The following is a 27,380-nucleotide window of genomic DNA, read 5'->3' as shown; positions in this document are numbered from 1 at the left end:
AGACTTTTGAAAGCCAAAGTGTGCTCTGAGCTGCAAATTCACAAACATTTTCAAATAATTGCATTAGCAATTAGTTTTCAACGTTATTTATTTATTTATTTTTTCAGCAAGTGTAATTGTGCTAATAGATGGATTTAAAACAAACATACAGACATGTGACTGTTTCCTCCAATAGTTTCCTTTGCTGCAGCAGGTGGTGTGAAGCAGCCCAGGTGGCCGCAGCATGGTCGGCCGGGTCACACACACACACACACACACACACACACACACACACACACACACCGTGGTCATGCCATTTTCCATGTGAGTTTGCGCCCCGGCAGCGGAGAGAGCAGCTATTTTGAAAGTGACCCTTCATTCAGGCAGCGACCGAGCAGCTGTCAGGAACTATGACTGAAGATGACGGATTCTGTTGTCGTGGAGGGATACGCCAGACTCAGAGATGGAAAAAAGGTCTTTGGCTTTTCACTACACGTGCTGACGGACTTTGGCGGAAGTTTTATCCGAACTTAAAAAGTTTGTTCTTGCTCTTTGTTTCAGTGGAAAACTAGGTGGCTCGTACTCCGCAAGCCGTCGCCTGTAGCAGGTAAACACGTCGATGTTTCCCCGTCAGTGTGTGTGTGTGTGTGTGTGTGTGTGTGTGTGTGTGTGTGTGTGTGTGTGTGTGTGTGTGTTCATGGACCTCCCGCTTTGTGTTTACCTTCAACAACACGGGCCCGAGCGAAAGATCAGCGAGAATAACAAGAAGACAAGAAATATCTTCCACACTTGGCACTTAAAAAGCAGAGTCGGTGTGACAGAGATGGAAAAATGAGCTGAAAGTGCAAATTCTGGCCACAATGTTGGGCTGTAAATTAGAGCCACAGTTCACATCTTACATGCATCTTCATTCAGCTTCCAGTCTGCTGACAAATGTCCCTCCAAAGCCTTTTTTCTTTGAAACCAAGCTGAATTTTCCTTGCAGGTTCTGTCTGAAGAGTATATCACAAGTTTCTAAAAATCAAAAAATCTGACACCTATTGGAGCTCATCGTTAAAGTTAATGTGCTAAAGACTGATAGTCTGAGCCTCACTGTATTTTTAGATACATCATGAATGTGCACTTGTTGAATCTGGACTTGCTATTTAGTCACATTCACTAAGGAGGCTTCGGGTTTCCTGCAGCAGAGTTTGGGGTTATCTAAACCCTTGAATTTCTTTAATGAACGCGGCCCTGTGATGTGCTGAGGGGGTCTGGATTGCGTTACACAGCCACGGTGACGTTCTTTGGGATATCTGGTACGGGACGGCTTAACATGCTCCACAGGTTGGACTGAGGTTGAATGCTGGTCCTCCTCAGATCTTTGAAGGCAGTGTTATCACAGCTGTCTGAGCTCAGCCCTCAGTTATGTGTGTTAAGAGGTGTGTTCGTGTGAAGGAGAACCATGTGCGCGCACACACACACACACACACACACACACACATTCTCACTCAGTCTTGTTTTGTCAGTTGACACTAATTGTTTGAAGGTGCCAGAAGTCTAGAGGACACTCCTGCACCTACTGTGTGTCAATACCTCTTATTAGTGTTTGACACTAACTCTGATAATTATGTTTGAACTAGTACAAAACTATAACTGTCTCTGTCATACGTGATTATCTCTGACTCCTCCAGACTGCCTGGTGCTGCTGGTTTTCAAAGACAAGACAGACAAAGCGCAGGGCAACAAGGAGAGAGCCAGCATCACCTTGGAGGAGATCTGCGGCCTGGAAGTGGGGCAGTGGTACGAAGGTGTGGCTTTTACCTTGGCCATCCTCTGCATGAACCAGGCCGCTGTACTGGGTTTCGACAGCAGGGAGGCTCTGCAGGCGTGGGACGTCCGCCTACGTTACAGCCTCGGGGAGGGTGAGAGAGCCCCCCGTTTATTCTTTGGTTGTCATAAAATAGCATCATTTTTGACCCCACTGCATTGTATTTTCACTGATTCTCACCAACCAGATGAGATCATCCATCATGCCAGCAGGTTTCAGTGTTTGGAATTCACCGCAGTCAGAGAGAAGTGCTCTGTAATCAACCAAACCTCTGAAAACTGCAAGTGAATATTGTATCTTTATAGAGAAAGAGCAAAAGTTCACAAGTGCAGGGAGTAACAAATAACTGACTGCTGTGATACAGTCTGTCCCAGAACGTTTTCAAACACCCTGTGAATGAGCTGCATTCCTATATGGCCTCATGTCTTTAAGGGGTTCATTCAATTTCAGGAAATGGGAAAATGGAAATGGAAATGGAAGCATGTTTCCCTGCTGCTGTGTGAACATTAAGAGTCTGTTCACTGGGAGGTGAACTGGTGGTGGTACCTCTGCACACAGCATGATACTAATGGTGAAGACACAACGCACAACAACATGACACAAATATGAGAGCCAACTGAATTGTCAGTGATTGAAAATAATTGTTGGAAACACATTTATGTTTAGTTTCATACATTAATGTAAGGACTGTAACAGTCTCATTCATGCAGGTTTTAATCTCTGTGTACTATGATTTGTTTTTCAGTCCCAGTAACAGGTAGAAAAAATATTTGATGTGTTTCCAAATTGAAAATGTAAATAAATACAACTCGGCTGAGAATCCTGTTGTTCACTGCAGCAAAAATGGTGCTGCTGCACACACAGTAGATTCTAGTCAGATGGCATTATCAGTCCTGCCAAGCTCCCAGAAGCTTGATTTATTAAAGCCTTGCAGGTGATCAGCAGGATCTTGAATGCACGCCTCTATTTGACCTGCACAAAGTGAAATGAAAGCAAAACTCAGGATTAAAAACTGCTGATGATTTATTGAAGCCAGAGAACAACATGGCTGGGCCAAAACAAAGACAAAATAACTGACTAAGGTTTCAAATAAAAAGGGCTTGTTTAGAAAACTGGAAAAACATGAAAAAGACAGAGGCTTGGTGTGTTAAGTGCAAAAATAACATAACAGAAAACTGCATCTGTAACCAACTGTTGAATCAGTGTTTATGATTCTTATTATTTATTTTTTTACCAAGCCAGATACAGATGTTGATGTAGTTGGGATGCTTGCTATGTAGTTATGAATAATTCCGCCACGTCGTCGGCTTTTCAGATGCTCAGTGGATCAGCAGGTCTTTTCCAACATTGCTCTTCTGTTTGGGCTGTGTGTGTATTGTGCAATTTACAATATTTATACATTTTGTCTAAAAAAACTGCAGCTGTGTCTCCTTAACCTGTCACGTGTCCTCTTCTTTCTACCCAAAACACATTTCTCATTTATTTCTTAGACGCTAGTCTTATATTGTATTGACATGTTTGTAGCTCACTGTGTGGATCCATTACACAAGTTACATAATTGATAAACAAATAGCAGCTATGAATAGAGCTGGACTGTTCAGCTGGTGGCAGGAGTCCAGCTGAGTTTTACCACAGAGACTAATGACACGTGTTAAAGACCAGATTGTGAGCAAGAGGACAAGCTGCTGAATTTGGCATTTATTTATTTTAAAATATCTATGTGGGTGTGCTCTTATAGATGGACCTTTTTATAGATATCTGTTCAGGCTTGTATGTGTGTTGAGAGTTAGATTAAAGTGTGTGCGTGTGTGTGTGTGTGTGCCCTGTTGCTTAATACCCGAGAGCAAGTGGAGTGTTTCCAAACCTGCAGAAATGTCACCTGCCAGCTTGTGCACAGAGCTTTTGTCATAGTGCGTGACACAACATGAATCTTTCTTAACCTGACTGACGATTTGGCCTTCCTCATGAGCGCCTCCATCAGTCTCACCTGGTTGAGTTTGGTCAGCGCGGTTAAAAAGTGTTTGACTGCCGGGGAAACACTACACCTGATTCTGAATAAAGCACACAGTGGGAAGTGACGCACTAAAGCTTTGTCGGGCTTTGTCGTTCTTAAATCTAATTGTACATCATCAGTTTTCCTCAGTAATACACAGATGTTTATAATAGGCTTTCTCCGATTGCACTGGGCTTTACACATAAGCCCACTGAGTCGAGCCAAGTCATCTAGAGTCCATTCTGTGTGCGCAGGTATTTCTTCTTCTTCTTCTTTGATTGGTGAATTATAAGGGAACATGGCTTAGTGTGTAAGAACAGTGTGCTTTCTATCCCCGTTACCTGCTGGTATCAGACAAATGTATGACTTTTTCTGAGGAAGGTGAAGGACAGTGAACCCTAAACTACATGATGTGTTGACATTGCAACTATTCCTTTTCTTGGTGTGTTGGTTAGCTTAGCTTAGCATAAAGACTGGAAACAGGGAGAAAAAGCCAGCCTGGGTCTATTTTAAAGTTTACTAAAGCTGCTGACAAGCACCTTTTTCAAGCCCACATCACATTGCATCACATTTCTTTACTCTGGACCAAAAAAAAAAAATGCTGTGGTTTAGTTGTCACTGTTTGTTTGGCAGGTAACCATTCAACAGAGGAAGGATAGCTGTTTGTTCATGCTATACTAAGCGGGGCTAGCTCTACTGTGTGCATGTGGATGTGTGTGTGTGTATCCACAGTACACAGATATAGCACCTAAAAACATAAATCATACCATGGCATCTATGAGTTCTACATTTGACATTGTGTAGAAGCTTGTTTTTCAGATATTTATGTGCATGTTGTGAAGAACAGTTTCTGAGATGAAAATGAAATCCAGCCAATCTTCTGCAGATGTTAGTGGTCCACAGGGGCAGGACAGACTTGTTCTCGCTCTTTAGTGCTCTACCAGTTTCTCTGTTTGCTCAGTTCATAGATTCAGCGTTGGAGTCTTACCAGGGACCAAGTTGGAGAGCGGACCCGCAACTCTTCATTTGTGCAACAACTTACTGGCTCTGGCCCGGGATGTCCCTCCGGTCATTATCGGCCACTGGAACCTTCCAGACCTGCGCAGATATGGACCTGTACCCAACGGATTTGTCTTTGAAGGAGGAACAAGATGTGGTTTCTGTAAGTTCACTGCCCTTTAATATTGTTATTTTTATGCTCCGTTCAGATTTGTTTAGTTTAGGTCAACTGGCCATTAAATTTTTGTGTGGCTCCATAAAATGGCATTTTGTGTTTGATGAGTTTTCAAGCCTCTGAAATAATTGGTTGTTAGGCTGCAGCAGCACAGTTGTGTGTGGGAAGCACGAGGGGAACTAAAGGAGCTATAAAACAACAAAATTTATGCACAAGTGACATTTATCAAAAAATTTAATTGAACAAAATTTAAATTAAAACAAGAAAGCACAAAAAACAGTGAAAATGAAGCAAATAAAGGATTCCCAACTCAAACACATTAAGCACTATCTTCATCTTATGGCTGTAATGTCTCTGGAGAAAAATGGGTCACATCATTGGAAGCTAAAAAGCTCATTAAGTCATGAAATGAGCTGTGTTTTCCTTATGCTTTTATCAAACATAGCAAATAATCACTGGCTGTGATTTCCAGATGACTCGTTTGTATCTGTAGTGCCTGTGAAAAAGAAACTCCCTCACAGTACAGACTGTCCCAGTCCAATAATGTCATGTGTAACTGTGAATTAAAGTCCACCAGTTAGAAGAAGGAGAGAGAGATTTTGCCATCAATAATATGGTTTGTGCAAATGACAAAACTTTTCTTTCTTGTGGCTGCAATGGTAAATAGTTTAAAAAGTTTCAGAAACAATCTTTTGGTCCAGCAGCCCAGAGAAAATTGATATTTCCGGCTGCAGCTCATTTTCCTCCAAGGCCCCTTTTTTAAGCTAAGGATTATCTGGTTGAAAACACAGCCTGCAGGGCTGCCATAACTGGAAGGTTTTGATCATGCTGTTGTTGTCTGTAATGTCTGGGGGATGAATAATTGATCAAGTGTGAACAAATGGATGTTATTCATGGAGGGAGAACACATATCTATTCATGAGCCTCTGTCACATTATGGATAGATGTCTGTGGGATTCAATTTCCAGCAGTCACCTATAGGAAAGCTCTTCACTATAATAAATAGGATTCCCTGTGATTCAGTCAAACCATCTGTGTATTTGACGGATTCTTCTATGCAAACGCTTCCAAAATCCAACCGTTATCTCGCAGCTCAGAAAACATCAGTGTGAGTGTCAGGATTGAACTAAGTCACTAAATACATCTCCCTCGCTGCCTGCTCCTACATCTGGCCTCCCTCAGGCGGACACATTAGACACATTAGATGTTCAGTGGAGTTTTATGTCACAAAGAGAAAAGGGCCCTCAGATGTGCTTTATCGCTGCCAGAAGGGTGAGATGTGCAGATGTCATCCTGAGTAGATTGTAGGGTTTTCTCTTAAAGCTTCATAGCTGAAAAATGTCTTAAGACTTTTTTGCTCTCAAGTGTCTGGATACTGTTTTTCTTTGTTCCGCTTAGTTTGTCTACGTTGATATTGGAGACTAATGTTTCACAAACTTTTCTTCGCTCAAAATGGCCATTGAGCGTTATCAGATGCGGCTGCACGTTATCTCAGAGTTTTTCCACTGCGTGGTATCATTCAGCTTGACTCACTCAAAGCTATTATGACTTCACCCTCAATCGGCAAAAATGAACAATAGAGGACATTGAAGGAACAGTGAAAAGAGGAACATGTGCTCCTCCTAAGATGACTGTGACGTTTTTTCAGTCTGGTTGCCATAATAAAAACAGGAAAACATTAGAAATGTAGCAGCGTACGGTCCTTTGGCTGTTGGAGGTGTTTTCATATTTCACTTTGGTATCACTGCAGGTCACATGAAACGTTGAGCTGATGCCAAAAAAGTACCTGGCATTTTCCACAACTTTTGACACTTGTTGAGTCGAGGGCTGTGAGATTTAATGATGCGTGAGGCGCTACTGCCACTGAGGGGGCGGAAACTGAGGCCCATCTTGGCGTGGAGTTCGTAGGTTACTGTGATACTGTGACCTGAGAGCATCAGAGCAGCCACCAGAGACACACACAGGTGTCCTGTGTTATCCTGTGGAGACGGCCTTTCTGCCTCTCTGTAGCAGACTGAACCTCCAGATCAGTGGTGTCAGACCGGCTTTGGATGGTGCCATTGCTGTGTGTTCATTATTTGGATGGTTACTTTGGGCTTTGTGTCGTGGGTGTGCAAATATGCTCAAATATAATTTGAATGAATAGCGGTCTGTTTCTGCTTTGATTTGAGCAACTTAGTAAATGAGAGGCGTAAATAGCGTGAAAGTTTTTGGACTTGATGTATATTTTGTCATCTGACTTGGAAAAAAGAGCATTAGAAGACAGCTGCTTCATGACAACCAGGAAGCGGCTGCAGGAAATGATCCGGTCTGTGCAGGAACCTCCCTGCTGCGCCCAAATCCACCACCATGTGTCACCCCAGAAAAGCAGTTTGTTTTTATTTTTTTTTTGGTCACTCCATTTTTGTTTGTTACTCCATGACTGTCAATGTGTGTGTGCCACTGTAATAAGGTAACCCACAACTGGGAATAGGAACGAAACTATTAAAGAGATGAGTGTATGTCAACACCTGGAGGGGACTGACACAGACACGAGGGGAACGCCAGCGACATCAGAGCGTTTCAGACACGCGATGGAAACACGACACTTGTGATTTATTTAGCTCCATTAACTCTTCTGCAGTGGCACTTGTATTATGAGGAAGGTTGGACATCACTTCTAGTTTCAAACTGAAAATAAAGCAAATGTGAAAAGAAATGATCATGAACACGAAGGCGCATTCAGGAATATGTTGGTTGTGACATGAAGTCTCAGCGGCTCAGTGTTTTTAGTAGTTTTTTGTGTGTATGTGTATAAATACATATAGATCTAACTACTATTATTTCCAGTTTAAATACCAGACATTTGGTGCTGCTCTCAGCTGTATGCAAGTACATTTTATTTTTATAGCAATTTTCACAACAAAATAAAGCAGCTCACAAAATGATTTCAAAACAACATAATGTAAGAATGACCTGCTTTTTATTTTATTTTGCTTTAGCACAACCAACAGTTGCAGCCCTCTGTAAAACACTAAAATGATCAGACAGACAGATGGATGAATGATTGAAAATAATCAACAAGCTGAAAAGTGAATTAGACACACGCTGTTGTAATGCCAATGTCAAAATACAGCCATCAAGCCACGCAGTAGCACAAGCAGGGCGCCCAAACGATTACCAGAATAGGAGAGGAAAAATTTTTTAGTGGGTTTTTCTGCTCCATGTTTTGGTTCATTCTTCCCAGCTGATTCATCAGCCCTGTTTCCAGTGCCAGTGGACAACTGGGTGAAAAGTGTAATTTACCAGTCTCGCCTGAATAGCAGAACAGTTCAGGATTAGCTGGGGAACCTCGTGGAGCTTTTACCATTTGAGTCTTTTAACACTGTTTATGGGCTATTTCTGTTTTTGTTTGTTTGTTTTTTTTGTTTTAGAGGCCATCAACTATACCAGCTGTTTATTTAAACAACAAACGAGAGATGCATGTGTAGATGAAGAACAGTACAGCTTGTTGTTGAAGATAAACTCTCCCTTGAGTGTTTGAGCTCGAACAGCTTTGTTGCTATAAAAATAAAGGGGCCCTCGGTGCCTGTAGGAATTCAAGCTAATTTACACTTACTGAACACATTTTTAATAAGTGTTGCCACTTTGTATGGAGCCTGTGTTTCATCACGATTTAGAGCAGAGAGCAGAAGGGGCCACTTCCTACACACAGAAACCTTTTCATGTTATGAACCAAACGAGCGCTGCCACCTGTTCTTTCTTCTGTTCCACTGCAGCCATTAGCTGCACGCTGATGTTCACTCACCTGATATCAAAATCTTTTCTATCCTCACAAAAAGAAAAGGTTCAGAGTTAGAGCATCTGAGTCATTTGTGCCACACACATATGTCTGGGTGTAATCACATCCAGATTTCCAAGCAGGAAATTCATCTACAGTGTGAACCGGTGCAGACTTTGCTGCTGAACTTTGACTCAGCTCACAACGGAGGAAGCTTGGAATGTGATTGAGATCGGACTTGACGTGGGTGGTCTCCTTATTGGTGACATCTAGTAATGGACGGCCTGTTGTATTGTCAGAAGGGGGAGGTCAAGACATCTCTGAAGAGCTTGACCTCTGACCTCTACATTGTGAGATCCTCCTGTATGACCACTTATATCTGTAAAGTAAAATAGGAGCTTTAAAAGGAAATCAGATTAAAAAAGCAGCCATAACGAAGACTATTATATAATATTTTGCTAATGCTGTTTGGACACGATGATTGAAGAAGTTTAAATGACACCCAGCCAATCATGTAATTAATTGCTTCTTTATTAGTCCCTATAGAATAGCATTATGGCTGTGGTGCAAAAAGTAAGATGGCACTAATAAGGTCTGCTCTCTACAGGGGCCGGTGTGTTTCTGCTCGCATCTGCTGACAGCGAGCAGATCAGCTTTCTGTTCGACTGCATCGTCAGGGGCATCTCACCCACCAGAGGCCCCTTTGGACTGCGGCCAGTTTTGCCAGGTCAGTACCAGAGGTGTTTAATGCTGCTTAACTGGAAGCGACTGGAAAACCGGCGGCATGTCAGAGGTCTCAACAGGCAGCGAGAGTTTACTTGTAAGTACTATTATAAAGAGAGAAGGTGGATCTCTGGGTGATGCTTGTTTGGATAATGAGTAACCGCGCTGTTGCCAAGGAGTATGACTAAACACTTAAGTCAACACTCGCCATGATAATTGTAGCAAACCCTACATGGCGGCCCTCCTGTGCTTCCAGGGATTTATCACAGCTGTGAGGTGTGCTGCCTTCCTGGAATCCAGCCATTTCTGGCAGAATGAGTCAGAGCGTTGGTCCATGAGGAGATATGCTTTGATGTGTTTACATTTTGACTGACAGCTGTTTTTTTTTTTTTTTTTTTTTTTAATTTGTCCTTACTTTTTTTTAAAGGTTGGGTAATCATCTGAAGCAATTTATAATTTTAATCCCTGACTTAAGTGTACTGTGCTGAATGTAAAGCTTTAAACATCAGTAAGAGGAAAACTGCTGAACTGCCTGTGATTATTGTGGGTTCAGTTGTCGCCTATGTATAGTCAGTCATGTTGTGTTCCTTGAAGGAGAGATGGAGGATGAGCTCAGTTCCAAATAGGGTTTGGGGTTTTTTTCTTTAACCATTGTTACAACCCGGGTTTTCGAGCAGCAGTCAGTTGGTCAAATGGGACAAGTGGTTAAGTGGACCTAATGAATGAACATCATGAGCTCTGGCTCTGGAATTTTGAAAGCCAAAGAGCAGTAAATTCTCCAGAGTTAATAAACTGGAATATTTTAATCCTGAATCTGGAACGCGGAGGTCTGTTTGTATGATGAGTACCAAGCTCTGGCCTGTCCACCCTCAGATGTTCTGCTTTCCTCTCCTGCTGAAAACTTGTCAGAATCGACTTATTTTCTTGGCTAAAGAAAATAAAGTTTCACTCTACAGCTGGAGTCTGAATAACTATTTTTCTTTCAGCACTGACGATGAAAACAGCAGAAGTTACTTTGATGGTAATATCCCAGTGCTCACTGCTTTTATTGTCTTTGCACAGTTTATGTGCAGTGGATAGTATGACCGTAACCAGCTGGAGCTACTGATCAGATAAAAGATCGACCTGTACGCTGAGCAGGAATATTTCTATGAATGATTTTCAGTTTTTATCTTTAGATTTAAAGTAACTGAGCAATTTGGTAGCGAGGAAATGGAAAAGGATCATTCAGGAAAACCCTCTCATCCTTTTTATCTTGTTCATGTGAAGGCTTTTATTTCTATTGTGATAAAACATTTGGATGCTCCATCTAATATTACTGGAGCTGTTGAACATTAGTGGCTCCCATGCTGTCCACTTTAACACCTCTGATTTTCTACATGAGCAGTTTGAAAATAATTTTTTCTCACTCAGTCTGCAACCTAACGGGAGAGAGGAGCAGGCAGCTGTGGGGGGTTCGAATATACTCGGGTTTTGCCACATCTTGCCGCCAAGACTGCACGTTGAGCTCATACTCCTATTATTCTTGTACGTAGTAGAATAAATAGCAGGAAGGATGTCACAGAGCGCTCGAGGGGTCAAAGTCACAGTTCACGAAAGCGGAGCAGCCAAAGCCTCCTAATCACTCCAGGCATGTATGTAACCTCATCCACAGGATTCCTCTGCTGCCTCCCTCCCTCCCTTCCCTGCATACTCGGACACCAACTAACTCTTCCCCCAAGTTCTCTCATCTTGTGTCTCTGTCCCAGCGACCAAGTAAATCTCTGCCTCTCTGGTCGTCACTATTTTGATTGTTTACTGTTCAGTTCGTGGGCTAGGTCATCTGTTTTTTCCTCATGGGGTGATGTACTGTTTCCACAGACATTAGTCCGTCGGAGCCCATTTTGCATTTAATAACTGAAATGCTCATTTTGGAAAATGGAACAAGGATTGATAAGATTTGATGTTTATAAATGTAGATTTTATGTTCGGTCAGTGGTGACTGTTGAAAGCAAATTTGTCCAATAAGTGCCATCAGATTCAGTTTATTCAGCTCTAATTCCTTACTTCATAATGTAGCATAACATATTTGAAATGTGTTTACTGCTCAGTACCTTTGCTGCCAGCTATTAGAGCCAAGAATGCTAACTTGGTGGAGGGGGAGGGGCCTTGATGGAGGCCACAACACCGGTCAGTTTAGCAGGTGTTACCCAGGATGCGTGGCTTTTTTTTTTTTTTTTTTTTTTGGTTTCTTTCTTGCTGCATTTTGTCAAACTGGTATGCTGCTTGTTACACAATGGCAGTAACAGAGGGGGCAGCTTAAATGAAATGCAGCTGGCAAATGAGGCAGCAGGTATGATGGTGAAACTCCATCAAAGCAGCAGGTGGCGGAGATGATGTCTTTAACTTTCATTGACTGAGAGGATCTTCTGTCCCGCTCAGTGGATGCAGCCATGGTCACCCATGTGGAATATCATCATCAAGTTTGATTTCCTTTAACGTTTTCATTTTTATTCATGTGACATATACAGCCTTCAATTTTTTACAAAAGCAAACCAGAACATCCATAAATTTCTGTGTGCAGATGGCAGAAACTTGGAGATGCAGAGTGTCCCCTTAGTGAAAGCACCCAAACGACTCTGACAAACATGAGTTTTTTTGTCTCATGTAATGATGATTGAGGTCAACTGTTTAAGATTACATCTTACTCCAGACATGACATCTCCACAGCAGATCTCTGGGGCTTCTCCACCTCTTTCAGAGTCACTGTTACTGTTACCCAACAGTGCAGTCTGTGTGTCGTCATACAGGAATGAAGCTGCCAGGGTTGTCCCTCCTATTGGGCTATTGGCGGTTTTGGAGCATGATGGAGTCTCTTGAACGCAAAAGGGCAACAATGATAAGACTTGTCCTATAACAGTTTGCCTCAGTGTGTTGTATTTTATTTGTGGACACTTTGCCAGTATCCGCATGTCGGACATGATCTTTAAGATTTGCAGTTTGGTAAATTTACCATGTTCGACTGATAGATGCAAATAATTGATCCGGCGTCAGTGCTGACCTTGGCTGTCTAAGGTACATTAGATCCTTGCACAGCACCAACAATCTTTAGCTGCTAGCAGCAGAGCGCGTACCAACAGGGCCATGTGGCAGTGCTATTAATAAACCCTGTAGTGTTGCACAAATGCTGCAAGGTGTTCCCCTGTGTGACCCTTTTCTCTGCCCATCCAATGTCCTGTCACACTAATGACCACAGAATGGGACACAACACTGCTGCCAAAATATTTGTTGTTTTGCTATTTATTCCTGTCACTGGGTTTTTATTTTCACGATGAAGATGAGTGAGACCCCCGTGGTTTAAAATGTCCCTGCTTGTTTTTGTGGAGTTTCTGAATGTGTTATCACAGCTGTGTCACACCACAACAAAATGCTCAGCTGGGTCACATTTTGATCCCATTTCTCATCCAAAGAAGCGAGATGCACAAAACGTACTCCATTGCTGCCTAGTTTGATGAATCACAGCCCCTAAAGGAGTTGATTTTTTTTTTTTTTTTTTTTTTTTTTTTTTTTTACAATTTTCCAGATTTTTCAGGCGACTTGATAATCTTTGAGTGAACCTCTGTTCTGGATGCTCTGTCTGACAGATCCCAGCACCAGTCAGACCAGTTCCGAGGAGAAGCTGAACCACGAAGCTCAGGAGCTGGAGAAGCGACTGAGTATGCTCTCTCACAGGAGCAGCACAGGTAGAAAATGTTACTCAGCTTGTGTGCTCAGCTTCACATACGACAAAACAAAAGAATAAGTTCTGAAAAGTTCTCAGTATTTCCTCATCTTTTCTCAAAACAATAGTCCTACAGAACCTGGAATACTGCAGTGATCCTTCCTCCCCTCCAAAGGCTATAAATGATAAATTAGCTTTTAATAATGTTGTACTTGGATTTTAAATTGAATTAGCAGATTTGAAATTATTCACAGAGTTGATATATTGGTCCTATTATTTGCTGACCACCAGGCATAGAAGTGGCAGAGGAAAAATAAGCCTAATGTTTTCAAGATTTAATATGGCCTCTTGATGAAGGTGGGATTTCTTTTGATGAGATTTCCTCTCTCGGCAGCCTCTTCCACGTACTGCCCCTTTGCCGGAGGAGACGACCGCAGCATATCTGGTTCATCCGACGCTTCAGACACCAGCCAATCGGACTCCAGTAACGGCAGCCGGCTGGCCATTTGGGCCGATCCAACCTCTGCTCCGTCTGAAAGCACTGGTGCAACAGTGGCATTACAGAGCATCGAAAAGCTGCCAGCCAACCAGGGGGCTGGAAGTCAGCCTGCAACCAAGCCGCCCCGTCAGCTTCAGGAAATTGGCCGTCAGAGCTCATCTGACAGCGGCATCGCCACGGGCAGCCATTCCTCTTATTCTGGAAGTTTCTCCTCCTATACAGGCAGCCTGGATATCACCCCTGGGGAAGACTTTGGGTCTGTTTTCAGTTTTTCTCCGCACTTGGCTCAAGACCTGAGCCCTTGTACTTGCCCCACTGTTCCTGGACACGAGTACCAGGTACCGACATCACTTCGGTATCTCTATGACACTCCGAGGAATCTTTTACAAGAGGGAAATGTGGGTGGCCCTGACAGTAAACCCCCCACACCAACTAAAGATACATCTGCCCAGCCAAGTCACACAATAGAGTCTGCACAGGGGGATAAAAGCAGCGTCCTAACTAGGGAGGGTCACTCTGAAACTCCTGAAAGACAATCAGTGGCCGAACAGTCCCAGGGCCCTGCAAGGGGGAGTAAAAAAAAACAGGTGGTGCCCCCCAGTGAACATCCTGACCCCTGTCACATCTGCAGCTCTCTCACATCTGTCTCCAAAACCATCGTAACCATCTGTACAGTGTGTGGCGGATTTAAGGTAAGAAGGAACACATCTCTGAGTGGCCACGTTTTCTTTTCATATATATATTTTTTTATATATACATACATTTTGTGTTTTAACCCTTTTGCCTGAAACAGACTTGTGTTAAGCTCAGATAAGTTGTAGATGAACTGTTTACCCTAAAAGATCCAAAAAAAACAAAAAACAAAAATGACCTTTTCATCTATTTAACGGTCCTCAAAGGGCTCTGCTGTATAACTGGCTGCTGTGCAGTAGCAGCTTGTGTGAGCCGGTCTTATCATCACTCTATCGTCTGTTCTGTGGCTTGCTGTCAATATGACCTTTGTGGTACGGTGTAGGTTGACACTCTTGCCACTTTGCGTTCGGTGTCAAAACAACGAGTGGTCCCACGGCCCATCTGTCTAACAAGTTAGCATCTCAGCAGCCAGTTGAGGCTGGCGCTGTCATTGTATCCAGCAGGTTAAGACCTTGACTTGCGGTTTTCTCTGGTTACAACTCTAATGTTTATTGCTTTACCTAAGTGGGCTGACATTTTATGAGATGTGTGGACACTCCCAAGTTGAACGTCTCATTGCTGGTTTTTTAAAGGCCAAATTAGTTTGTGATGTGCTGCTAAAGTTTAATTGTGGTGGGGCTTTTTCTACTCAGATAGATGTTCCCAGTGTGTGCTGATCACGGCTCTGAGCGCAATTAATCAAGTTAACAGTTTGGTTTGTAAAATGTCAGATAGTAATTCACATTCTCAGATCAGTTCTATCCATCCGCCATCAAGAGCACAGAAAAAAATCATTTTATAGCTGCAACAATGATCTGATAAATCCACACAAATTCAAGTGACAATTATTTTGACAAGTCAAATATCAAGTCATTCATTTCTGACACAAAAAGTCAGTGGGTTCAAACTCCACAGGGGAATATTTTATGGTTTTTCTTAGTCTTCCATATTATGGGACTGTGGCTCAAACAAAACAAGGGATTTGAAGATATAAACTTGAACTCTTGGAACATGGGATGGGAATTTTTTTGTTTTTATTACAATTAACATAAATGAATCTTAATCGAAAACAAACAAATTAGTTGCAACCAATAAATTAGCTAATATTGTCATCTTTTATAAAAACATTTTTTATTTTGGATCAGTTGCTTCAGATGCACTTTAATGTTTTCATTGTCAAGTTTTGATGAGTTACTGAAGGGGAAAAAAGTTGTGAAAGACTTCAGTATAGTCCTGGTGTTCCCTGGAATGTAGGTTTATATCATTTTTCATGAAATGTCTTTGTGATGATTTACAGTATTTTCCTGTTTTTATAACTCAGGGGCTCCTAAATGTCGGTGATGTTATTGATTTGCCAAAACTCAGCATGTGAAACAGTCACTGTATTGAATACTCACAGCTCCACCTGCTGGCAGTGCATTCAGTCATGAATGCCAACGACATTTGATTAACTCTTCATGTGTTTTTGGATGTAGCACCTCGTCCACCTCAGTCGGTCTTCAGTCAGCTACGTAAAACATGAACTATTGGCTGGCAGCTGATGGATCAGGCCAAGTATAGTGGGAGGCCATTTATCACCCTCAACAAGACAGTCACCCCCCCCCCAGTAGTGTTGACTGGCACAGTTATCAAGGGCTGACAGAAAGGAGCCATAAATAAACGCAAGCTTTAAAATGCCTTTAAAGAAGAGCAGTGGAAAATTATCTTTGTGATGGATGCCATCTTATCAGTCCATCTTATTTGACTTTGACATTTGAGGCAGTTTCCCACATTGACAACCCATTTTGAAGGTTCATATCAGAGGAAAACAGTTGGCACAGTGCTGATTGGGATTTTCTTACAATTTCAACAATAATAATCATAGATCATTGCCAATGGCTCCTATTTAACACCAGCGTAGACGTTTGCTTCTGTTTATATTTCATATATTTATCTGTTTATATTTCACACAAAACCCCTCAAATGAAGCCAGTTTGCAGAAATGATCTCAGTAGTCTATTTTCTTCATCATTTCACAGGGGACGCCGAGCACCTCTGCAAGTGGTTCGGTGATAGCTGCCCTCCCAGGTGAGTTTAATCAGCTGAAATATCATATACACACTGCATGCATCTCCCTTGGCATGCGTGCATGTTTGGAAGAACCACCGATGAAGCAGCTGCAGCTCACTGACAGAAATCAAAGTGTGTTGAAAGCTTTCTGCCTCTAGAACATCACATTTTCAATTCAGCAGATCAAAGTGTTGACAAATCAGCGTGCAGGCCCAGCTCTGCCATTGAGTGCAGTGTTTCGGAGAAATCCAGGGCCTCTCCTGGCTCTGGAAGCATCCTCAGGACGAGCCAGGATTTGTTCCAGCCAAAAAGAGGAAGATGGAAGTTACCTTGTCTCTTGGCTGATCTGCTTCACTTTCCAAGTGTAGATAGGCAGCCGGAGGAAAATACAAACAGGCTTAGCTTGTATGAGTCAATGAGCTCTGCTTTTGAAAATGAGCTTAAATCAACATCCACTGGCACCTGTGCGCCTTTACAAGAGCCACAGCATAGCAGAAGAGCTGCCATTTATGAGAACTGTTATAAGTGCCGAAGAGACAGCTGCCAGCCGCCTCCCAGGGTTGCACCTGCTGAAATGTTCCACAATAGGAACATTTTTGCTTTGAAAATCTTTCCCCCTGGGCTGCCCCTGAAGAAAAGTCAAGAGCATGAAGTAGCTGTTAATGAGGAGCGGCTCTATCAGGCTCACAGTGATGGATCACACAGCGTGGACGGCCAGTGTCGGTTTGAATCAGTGACCAGCGAAGGTAAGAGGCCTCTTCGCCAGCTTCCTCTTCAACTGCTGACAAAGCTCCTCCTCCTTGGTGTCCTTTTCCTCTCCTCTTTGAAATGGGTATTTTGGCTTCATCTTTCTCCTCTTCGCCATCAGTAAGAAAAACAAAAGGGGGGACTTTATTCTTCACTTCTTTACTTTTCTCAACTGGTTGTTTTATCTTCATAATTTGTGACGTTACAGCTGAGCTCTAAAAGGTTTCTGGAAAATAAAGAGTTGAACTTGTTGGCAAGTTTATGAAAGTCAGAAATATCAGCTCTACAACAGAATGAACTTTGGTTCCACTTTACAGTAAGAAACCAGCTAGAAAGTGATTTTTTTACCTTTTACTGACATTTTATAGTTTTTGAATTACAAACCCAAAGGGACAACCTGTGGGTTGGATGGTTGGATGTGACAATAATGTATCTGTAATAAGATAGTTGTCTGTCAGATTGTCAGCACTGATGTAGCAGGTAAAATGAAACACAAAATCTTTCAGCACTATAAAACTGAAAGTATCAGTGATGAGATGATTAGAGTTTGGTGATGACATCAGGTTTTACACAGCATGTCAGATCTCTTTACCAGCATGCAAACTTTGATGTGTGTATCTTCTCCATTAGCTATGATTAATGCATCCCTCATTCCCAACAGCAGGCAGCAGAGGGATGCCATTTTCCCATGGGGAATAATTTGTGCTGTGGAGAGATAAGAAATCAATCCACTGTCATTTGCTGCCATCACTGGATCTGCAGGAATCTGTCGCACACTTTGTCTCCTTGGATTTAAAAACACACAGAGTGTAGGATTATTTTTCCAGCTGACAGCTGCCACTACAACAACAACAAAGCAGTTTTATTACATTTATTGAAAACACACTATTTTCCACCCCCCCCCCTCCAGACAAAAGGATTAATTGCAAAGAAGAAAGACGCAGAGCTGATGCTGCTTATGAGATCATGGAGATTCGGGCGGCAGAAAGAAGTTGTGAGGTAGGCCAATCCAAAACACTCTAATCCGCTTTACGCTATCAACTTCTCACACATTTTGTCTGTCTGTCTCATTGTGCTTTCATTTCATCATAACATTTTTGGGGAAAGGTCCGGTATCACGGGATTACAAACTAATAGGGATTATATCTGAGAACTGACAGTTTATGAAGCTGCTCAAGTGCCGTAAGATTCAAATCTGTAATTTTCGGTGCATAATACAATCCTCAGGTGTCTGTTCTCTGAGGTGTGAATTCAGCCACAAGTACAACAACGGACAATATGACCTTGATGTTTGGTTGCCTCTATATATATATATATATATATATATATATATATATATATATATATATATATATTATGGCCTTGTGGTCAGAGTACAGGCTGCAGTTGCAGAGTCCCCCCCCCCCCTTTTTTTTATGAAACAGAATCTGTCTGTAATGTAAGTCTGTAAGACTTCATATGAAAGTGCTCATACACTCCTAATGCCAAGATGACAAAAGTGCAGCAGCCCCTTCTGAGTTTCAACAGCTCTTTAAAAGTCGATCTGGAAATGTTACGGAGGAAAACATGACATTCAGAAGAATTGAAGCTGAACATTACGCTGATGTTACTGCTGACAGAATCATTTTGAGCAATCATCACAGATATTAGCCATAGATGATTTAAGATGGTTATTCTGACTGTGATGACGGTCTCCTCATGGGATCCCTCTCAGTGAGGCTGAAAGCTATGCAACTGCACTGTACTGCCAATTTTCACACCACATTTTTTGCACTTGCTGGAATCTAAAATAGTTATTTTGAAAAAGCACGGCTATCCTTCCACTATGATGAAGCATTGGAGACTGCATGTCCACATGCAAGACATGACCCTGAGCTCTGCTGACACGTCCACCGAGCTACTCATCAAACTTCTTATGTAATAAACCTATGTGGGGGGTAAACAGTCACTCACTGCAAATTGTAATAGGCAGTGTCTATTTTGTGTGTGTCTTGCAGGCTGAAGAACGAAGTAAATATGAACTAATGGGCAGCTGTGGTCAGCAAAGGTTTCTGCAAGAAACTGAAGGTGAGTGAGGCTGACATCACATTCTGTTAATGTGCACATTGTCGACTCTACCTACACAAACAAACTCTATTTTTTGCCACAATAGACCTTTTTTTATTTTTACTGGGCGCGCTATGAATGTTTTCAGCAGTGCGTCAACCAGTTTTCCTCCAATAACCAGGACCCACTTAGAGAAAGTGAATTAAATTGATGACTCACACACCTGAATCAACGTCACTATAAATGCATTCCCTGTTAGCTGCTGTGCACGAACTGATAGGAGTGAATAAATGAAAGTGGGTCATTCAGAGTTGGACAGGGCAGATTGGCAGGAGGCAGAACATCCGCGAACTGCCACACACATTATATTAACTTGACCTGTAATGGGCTGCGACTTTGACAGGAAGTGGATGGCAGTAGAGTGAACAGACCCGATGCTGGCCATTGTTTGACTACACTTGCTGCTGTTTAATGGTTTACATATCTCTCATCAAGGACTTTGTAAATGTGAACCAAAAAAATCCCATGAGGTTGTATTTAGCAATAAACCCAAAGCACTGTTGTGGCTATTAATAGCATGCTAACATGGTCGCATTGACAATGTTAAGGAAATTTAAAGAAGGCAGTATTCCATTAAAACTGGGGGCAATTCATTATTATGGTTTGATCACTTACAGGAAAAAAATACAGCTAAAGATTTTATGTTCATGGTTCCCCTGATGTGCATATAATGAATGAATTTCAGATTTAGTCTGCAGCTTGTTAGATATATCACATCTATATAAGTTAAATTAAATGCAGGAGTTCTCCGCTGTGTGTTATAAAGACTGAATCTTAGCTTTGTGACTTGAATGTAATAACATAAAAAAGGCTCGAGCTGGAGCCAAGCAGAAGCGACCAGTGAAATTACTTTAATTTTTGTGATTGTTAGGTGGCCCTTATGCAGCTCTTTATGGCAAATAAAGGTATGAGTCATTTGTAATTTGTGCTATAGTTAATGTTGTTTGGAAAAAAGGAGTCGGTTGAGCGAGCTCTCCTTTTCTAGCTGCGGAGTGAACATTAATTTCTTCATCTGCATTTTATGTAAACATGAGTTACATAAGAACCAATTGTGTCAAGAGGAAGCATGCAGATATGTATTCACAGAGAGAGCGAGAGCAGTGAGGCATGATGGGATACCTGCCCTGATGTGAGGTGAGAGGACAGTTGTCAGGGGACATTTGCCCATTTAAGCATCCCACCCCCAGAAACATGCCCTCAGTCTAATGCACACCTGCTCTACAAAGTCCCTGCAGCTGTCACAACGTGGCACCAAACCCATCAGTCATATTCATGTAGCTACACACACAGCTCGGCTCCCATGTCATCTTTCCCATCCTGCTTCAGTGGGCACCTAATGGACAGGGATGTGCAGGTGGTGGCCAGGGCCAGTGGCTCCAGCTTGATGGAAACTGGAGCAAAATTTTCCTCTTGTGGTGGTACAGTACAGTGTTAGCGCCTGATCTCATAATCCAGTGCAGTCAGGCTCAGCCATTGTTTATCATTGTGTAGCATCCCCTAATTGGTTGGTTTGTAGATGCAGGTCACAGAGTGAGAGTGGAGCGGTCTCTCTGTGTGGTCAGGAAGCACCATTTTGAACTGGTGATGCTTGCACTCCCAGTTGGCAGCTTCTGTAGAGGCTAAGCCATCAGCGTCATAAGAAGAACTTCTTTGTCAGATTTGCGGTGTCCTCCTACTTCCCTCCCACTTACAGATGGACGGCACCTGCTAATTCCTGCGCCTTTATGAACATAACAATCTGACGACTGTCAGCAGATACTGACGGTGCTTTCCCTTTTCATTCCTAACACAGCTACTTCTGTCACTGTGCTAGTACAACATGCTTTTTGCCCTGAGTTTGAATGTGACCATTTGGCAAAATAATGTCTGCTTTTAGACATTTTGCTCAGTTTACCTTTTGTAGTCAATGATTTTAGCTTCACACTGTCATCTGGGAATCGGTGAGGGAGACCTTGGTTCAGTCCTTGTGTCAATAATTCTTTCTTGCTTGTGTATTTTTTTGTGAAGGTTTTGTAAGTGGGATGCCAGCGAGAGATTTTTAATCTCATCTTTCCAATAATGAATCTTGTTGGTTGCACTGGCCTCTTTGAAAATGCAGCTCCATGTCTGCCTTTCGCAATAATATGTGAAAAATGGAAAACCCCCGAGAACAAGCCTCTTAATATGAAGACACAACTGTGACAACAACGCTTCCCTCAACAGCAGTTGAGTTCGGGTCACTGAGCCCAGCCCGGTTTTGTCTCTAACATGTTCTCCAGAGACTCTGCAAAGTGTATTATCAAGAACTCCCCCAGCTTGGGAGCTGTGGGCAAAGCCACTGTTGTAATGGCAGCCATTATAAAACACCACACTTCGGCCAGGGCTGCTTCGGTGTCTGATCAATTAGGTATCAGGCCTTTGGCGACGTCTGAGAGGCCTGCGACCACGAAGACTCTGCAGGCGTCTAATGGCTTCATACTGATTGTACGTGTGTCCCCCGGGCTTCATGCTTCGGAGCTGTGGGTAAAGGCGTTCGCTGCTGCCATTTAGGTCGGTTAGATAACAGGGGAAATCTTTTTTGCTATATAATACACAGCAGTGAAGAAAAGCTACAGCCCATCTGTGTGAACGTGTACTCACAACACAGCGGTAACTGTATGGATACGTTACATTTGGATCTGTGACCGCCTGTACAGTTAGGATGGAAGCCATAATGATTACTGATGTGTATCTACTACTGCGATTAAATCAATTTAATGTGTGATAATCATTCAGCTCTGGAGATCAGCTCATTAATGTTTCTAGCTGTGGATGCTCTCAGCTGATCTCTCTCTTGTCGATACGACTGCTGGTGGGATCCAGAAAATGAACGAAAATCTGTTTTTGTGATATAGAAATTCTCTTTACTCTCCAATTGTCTTTGGTTTATCAATAACTGCCCCAGCATAAGATAAATGATCCTCAGATCAGAGGTGTTTGTGCGCTGTGGTGCTCGTTTGCTACTGAAAGAGATCGCTGCTGAAATATTAGACCTGAAAGATGATTTTGAACCAGCTCAGAAAAAATGTGATGTAAAAGGAAGATTGTATTTTGCGCGTCAGTGTGGCCACGAGTAAACTGCTGTTCATGTGAGTCAGAATTTCATGAACGCACAAAGTGGACATACTGCAGGTTAGCAGTGCAGCGTGCTTGTTCACTGTCGTACTCATTTTGAGTATGTGTGTATATACACTTGTAGTGTTTTAACACCAAACACACATTAAAGGTGTGTGACCAAGCCTGGCTGCTTTAAATCTGCTTATACACAGATTTCAGGCTTTGCCTAGTCCATCACATCGGTTGTTTATGTATATATATTTTTTGTGTGTCTATTTGTTGATAAATAACATCACCAAAAAATGATTACAGGAGAAATGGAGCATGTCCTCCTTTTTATTAATCGCAGGGGAGAACAGAAATCACATTTCCTCGACCGCTCCTGAACGTTGTAGCTGCAGCTGCTGCTGTTGTAGATACAGGTATGAAAGAAACACGCTGGATGATACATGTTAGAGTTCAAATATGCACATATTTTATATGGTTGCACAGATTCTATATCAACAAGATATTGAGCTTAACAGCATTTATGCAGTCTGTGGCCTTTTATCCTGGGCGGCTGTTAGCTTTATGACAGGTAAAGGTGACAGGGACTTCCTCCTGTCCCTGGAAACCATTTATAAAGCACAGTAAATAACACGGATAAGGAACTTTAGGCAACACTGGGGCTGTAATTTCTGTGTTCAGGCCACATTTCTTCTCATTTGTATTTGGCACCTTTTTCTGCTGACTATACTGTTTCCAGTCAACTGCATGAATTCTTGTTTCATTTTTACCCGGAATACAATAATTCACCTGTTCAACATCAGTTTGGTCGGCCGTATAGTTGAACTGAAACTGAATAACCCTAACTCTTTGTAGCTCTGTTGGTGGGATGGCAATTTTGATCTATTTTTATTTATTTATATTTTTTTTGATAAAGACTGCACAAACAAATTTAAACCTAAGTGTTCCTGTTCAACATTTACTAGAAAACGATGCCGAAGACATTAAACGTAACAGTTAGAAATCAGTTAGAAAAGTATTTTTCAAGAAATTGGAAATTAGCTATGGAGCTCTGCACACAGTTTGCAGAAGCATGATGGACTTGACAAAATGGCTTGATGGTTTAATTAAAAGGACAATAAGTTAGGGTTTTACTATCCCATAGCACAAAATGACCATAATGTATCTAATCATTTATCTCTTGGGTCTATGAGCTAATTGCTAATTATGCAAAATTCGCCTCTGGGGGGAGAAGGGCGATTCAGAGGGACACACAGTGTTCCAGCATTACTGCTGTTGCTGCATAAGTGTCACTTCACTGCAGTCTGCATGTCTCTTTGAATGACTTCAATTAACACATGAGCCTCAAAAGTTGGAGAGGAAATCACTGAAGTTTTGATTAAGGTTACAATGTTTATACATAATAGGTGCTTTTAACTCTTCAATATCGCTGTCTTATCTAAGATCATAATGATAAAAGCAAATGTTTGAAATTAGTGTTCCAAAAATGCTAAAGACTTACTCTTTATATTTTTCATATGAACCAATACCATTTAGTTTGTAGCATTTAAGTGTCACAACAACTGCAGTGTAGAAAAAAACGACAATGAAAATACTGTGGAATACATCATATGTTGATTTTAAAGAAAAAAACTGTCATTCAAACAACCGTAGTTTCTAGATAATGGTGAAGCTACAGTATCAGGCAGGAGATAAAGTACAAATTATCAGGCTGCAGCTTCGCAGATAAATCCTGCCAGGAGGAGAACTTATTGGTTTCTGTCTCTTCAGGGGATTCAGTTCATAAAAATAACTGCCTATACCTAAAAAAAAAAAAAATATATATATATACACTTTCACAGAAACAAATGTATAAATAAGAGCTAATTAACAGTTTTGCACTTGCATTGACAGGTGCAGTGTTCATTTTCCCCCCCGAGGCACCACTTCCTGAACGGCCTGGCAGTGACGGGGTGACGTATGTGAATATTCCTGTCAGTCCCACATCCAAGAAGCAGCTCAACTACATGGAGCTGGAGCTGCAGGAACCAGGGCCTGGCACTCGAGGGGCTGTCACACAGCTCTCAGCTCAAAGTAAGGATGCAGCTGGAATAACCTTGAATATGTGAAAAGGCTGATCTGCAAACAGAGCTGCTTGCGATTACTCTGTAATAACCAGCCTGCATTTCACCGAATTGAAACTTCACCTGTCATGAAATCACTTTGTAGCATTCATCATTTTCAAAATTCTGTGCTGAAAGCCAGGAGCACTCATTCAATAGAATAACATGAGCTCAGTCAACCTGGACTTCAAATTTGATGCGTGTTAGGCCTTAACTGTTTAAATGCCTTATTCTGTGACCGCTACACCAAGTAACTTATTTCTTTCAGTTTGATAAAACTAGAAGGTTAAATATTTAGGCAAGAACAGACAACTGTATTTTGGATATTTGATTGATATTGGTTAACACACAGACAGACACACATTACTGCTTTTCCATTGTACAAAATTATAGTGATAATGCAATTTGCTCTTTTAATTGGCATTAGAAATGAGATGAAAGTGAAATGCCCTCAGCTGTGCCCCCAACTTCCTGTTTGCTTACACTGTGTTTAAGCTTTTCATTTCGGATTCTGTTCTGATCTGTGCAGGATTATGGAAGTGCACGTTTTCTGTTCATACCCTGCTGACAGAAATAAAAAAGCCAATCTCAGATAAACCAGGATATCAGTCTCAAGTGAGGACAAAAAGTCGCTCCAGAAACTTGATTGCCATGTAATTCCATTTCACTTCGTTGGTTACAGGAATGGGTCCAAACGATTGGGACAATTTGATCTTGTCGCACTAAAAGACAGCTGAGTCCTTGTCATTGGAGACGTGGTGAGCTGTAATTGACAGACAAGTTTGCTATTAGCGTTGCTGCCTTCAGGAGTATGAAGACTGACACAGGAAAGGTTAATATCTGATGTCCGCAATGGAGTTTATACCCGTGAAAGAAGACTCGTTAATCTGTCACCTGGGATCAGGGGTGTGCTATGTAGCCACTGAAGCGGGGTCGAAGGTCATTCAGATGACAGCTGTGAATTCAATGGCTTTAATGGGCTCCACCTCCAGGGACTGGTATCGTATTGTGAGGAGGTGTTTTTGATTCCCTCGATTTTAATGGGACTGTAAAACACAGTTCAAGCAGGAGGAACAACGCCGTGTTGTACATTTTAGTGACATTCGTTCATATGCTACTGTGAATTAACCTGGCTGTCTTGCTTATTTGATTTTCACACATGGATGGACGCCGGCTTATGGTAATGATAGTGACGCACATATGGAAGAGTCTGCATGAGGGGAATTTTAAAGGCTTCAGTAGCATCATTTGCATGTTCTCCTTTGTGCGGGTCACAAACCTCCACTAAGCAACTTGGCAGAGAGGGCAGAAAAACACTTCACACTCAACGTTTGCTTGGACTTTAAAGAAGATGTCACTTGCTTCACCTCCCACATGAATGTCCTTCATTTTCTTGAAAGCCAAAACAAAATGTCTTTGGGCTGTGAGTGACTCATGTTTTCCATAATTGGTGTTCATCAAAGTTGTTGCACATTAGCCTTAATTTGCTTTGTTCAATGGGAATGCTCGCATCATCATGCCCAAATGCTGTCGCAGTAAATCTGCCAGCACAGCCAAAAAAAGCAAAAATGTTCTCACTACAGCCTTTATGCTACAAGCTCTACCTTCATATCTAATTAATTAATCTTAATGGTAGTTTTGATTGGATTTTGATATTTTCTGTGCTTCTGTGTCTTGTCAGGGAAGAGTGCCACCAAGTACGCTCAAATTGACATCACTGCCACGGAGACGGCCCACAAAGTGGGAACGCAGCATGCTCTGGGTCGGCAGGAGGGCCTGCACACTCTGGAGCTGAGACGAAAGGGGACGCCACACTGACTTCTCCATCGCTGAACTGTTGATCTCAGCAGGATGTCTCTGTCCAGAACCGCCCACCACATCAAACTGTAAAGTCTGCAAGAGATGTAGCTCTAAGGGGTTGTGTTCAATCCTGGCTGTGGGATTTCTTCTCTGCTCCGTTGTATCCTTTTAGCTCCTAGCACATAATCTGCCCAACGTTCATGTTTAGATTGAGACATGTCACGGTACTTACATAGTGACAGAAAGATGGGGCCTCATTGGAAATGTTTGGCACAGGATCCGCAGCAACATTTCAATCTCAGTCTCCTTCGTGGACTCGGGCATCTCATTAAATGGCATTATGTCAGCACAGGAGCTTCAGGAAAAAACAGAGAAAGATGGGCCAGTCTTGAGCTGAGTCACCAGCCCAATGAACCCCAGAGCAGAAGCATTTCACAGCTCACTAAGGCCATCCCTAATAACGTGCAGTATGCTGTCTTTGTGCTTGTTTGGGAGAGCGAGGCTAAGTGGTGAAGAATAAGCTGGAAGAAGTTCACACTCAATTTATTCCTCAGTGGTCAGTAATTCCACATATTGCTACGTAAAACTATTTTCACTGTAATTAAATTTAGGAAAAAGTTTTCATCCAATCTACTGTATGTTAGAGCAGCTAACGCAGCAGTGCTGCATAATATCTCCATATCGTGCACGCTGAGTTCAGTTTGCCTGGATATGACTAATAGATATTTATCAAACAGAATCTCAATGCTGCTTATAGATCTGAATATACTGTAGAAAAACTCCTTGTACATGATGCATAACCAAGATACAGCAAAATACTAGTTCTGTGATTTTTTTTTTTTTTTTTTACAGATATGATCACCAGCTGTCCATTTTTTTTTTTTTTTTTTATGAACTTAGAGGTGGTTAAATCTAAACCTTTTTATTAGTTCTCCTTCTAGTGTGTGTGCACCTGGGCATTATTACTGAAACTCCCATTATAAAAACTATTTGGTTTGAGTTGTTTAGAGCTATATACTTGTTTTTATCTCATACTCATCTAATTTTAATAGATATCAATATATTCTATGAAACTGACATGGGTTGTATATTGTAAAATATACATGTGAAGACAATGTATGTACAGTAAAAATGTAAGGTTATATTTTCCTTGTTATACTGTTTCATGTAAATTATTCATAATAT

General features: G+C 41.9%; 1 protein-coding gene across 2 annotated transcripts; it reads left to right on the top strand.

Moving 5' to 3' along the window:
• Positions 1-352: 352 nt before the first annotated feature.
• Positions 353-27,011, top strand: LOC115059001 (protein Dok-7-like). 2 transcript variants are annotated; one of them, XM_029526583.1, is made up of 12 exons: positions 353-453; positions 541-586; positions 1,653-1,883; positions 4,744-4,944; positions 9,324-9,443; positions 13,063-13,161; positions 13,534-14,330; positions 16,329-16,377; positions 18,017-18,105; positions 19,104-19,173; positions 24,187-24,366; positions 26,077-27,011. In XM_029526583.1, exons 1-12 carry the CDS (start codon positions 400-402, stop codon positions 26,211-26,213), a joined length of 2,073 nt encoding a protein of 690 aa, XP_029382443.1. In that variant the 5' UTR covers positions 353-399; the 3' UTR covers positions 26,214-27,011. The 2 variants fall into 2 exon arrangements, with proteins under 2 accessions (XP_029382443.1, XP_029382444.1); XM_029526584.1 differs by lacking the exon at positions 1,653-1,883.
• Positions 27,012-27,380: the final 369 nt, after the last annotated feature.

The sequence above is a fragment of the Echeneis naucrates genome, chromosome 18 (genome assembly GCF_900963305.1).
Source record: "Echeneis naucrates chromosome 18, fEcheNa1.1, whole genome shotgun sequence".
Taxonomy (NCBI): domain Eukaryota; kingdom Metazoa; phylum Chordata; class Actinopteri; order Carangiformes; family Echeneidae; genus Echeneis; species Echeneis naucrates.
Note: the sequence above shows the minus strand (reverse complement) of the source record. Positions and strands in the feature narration are given on the sequence as shown.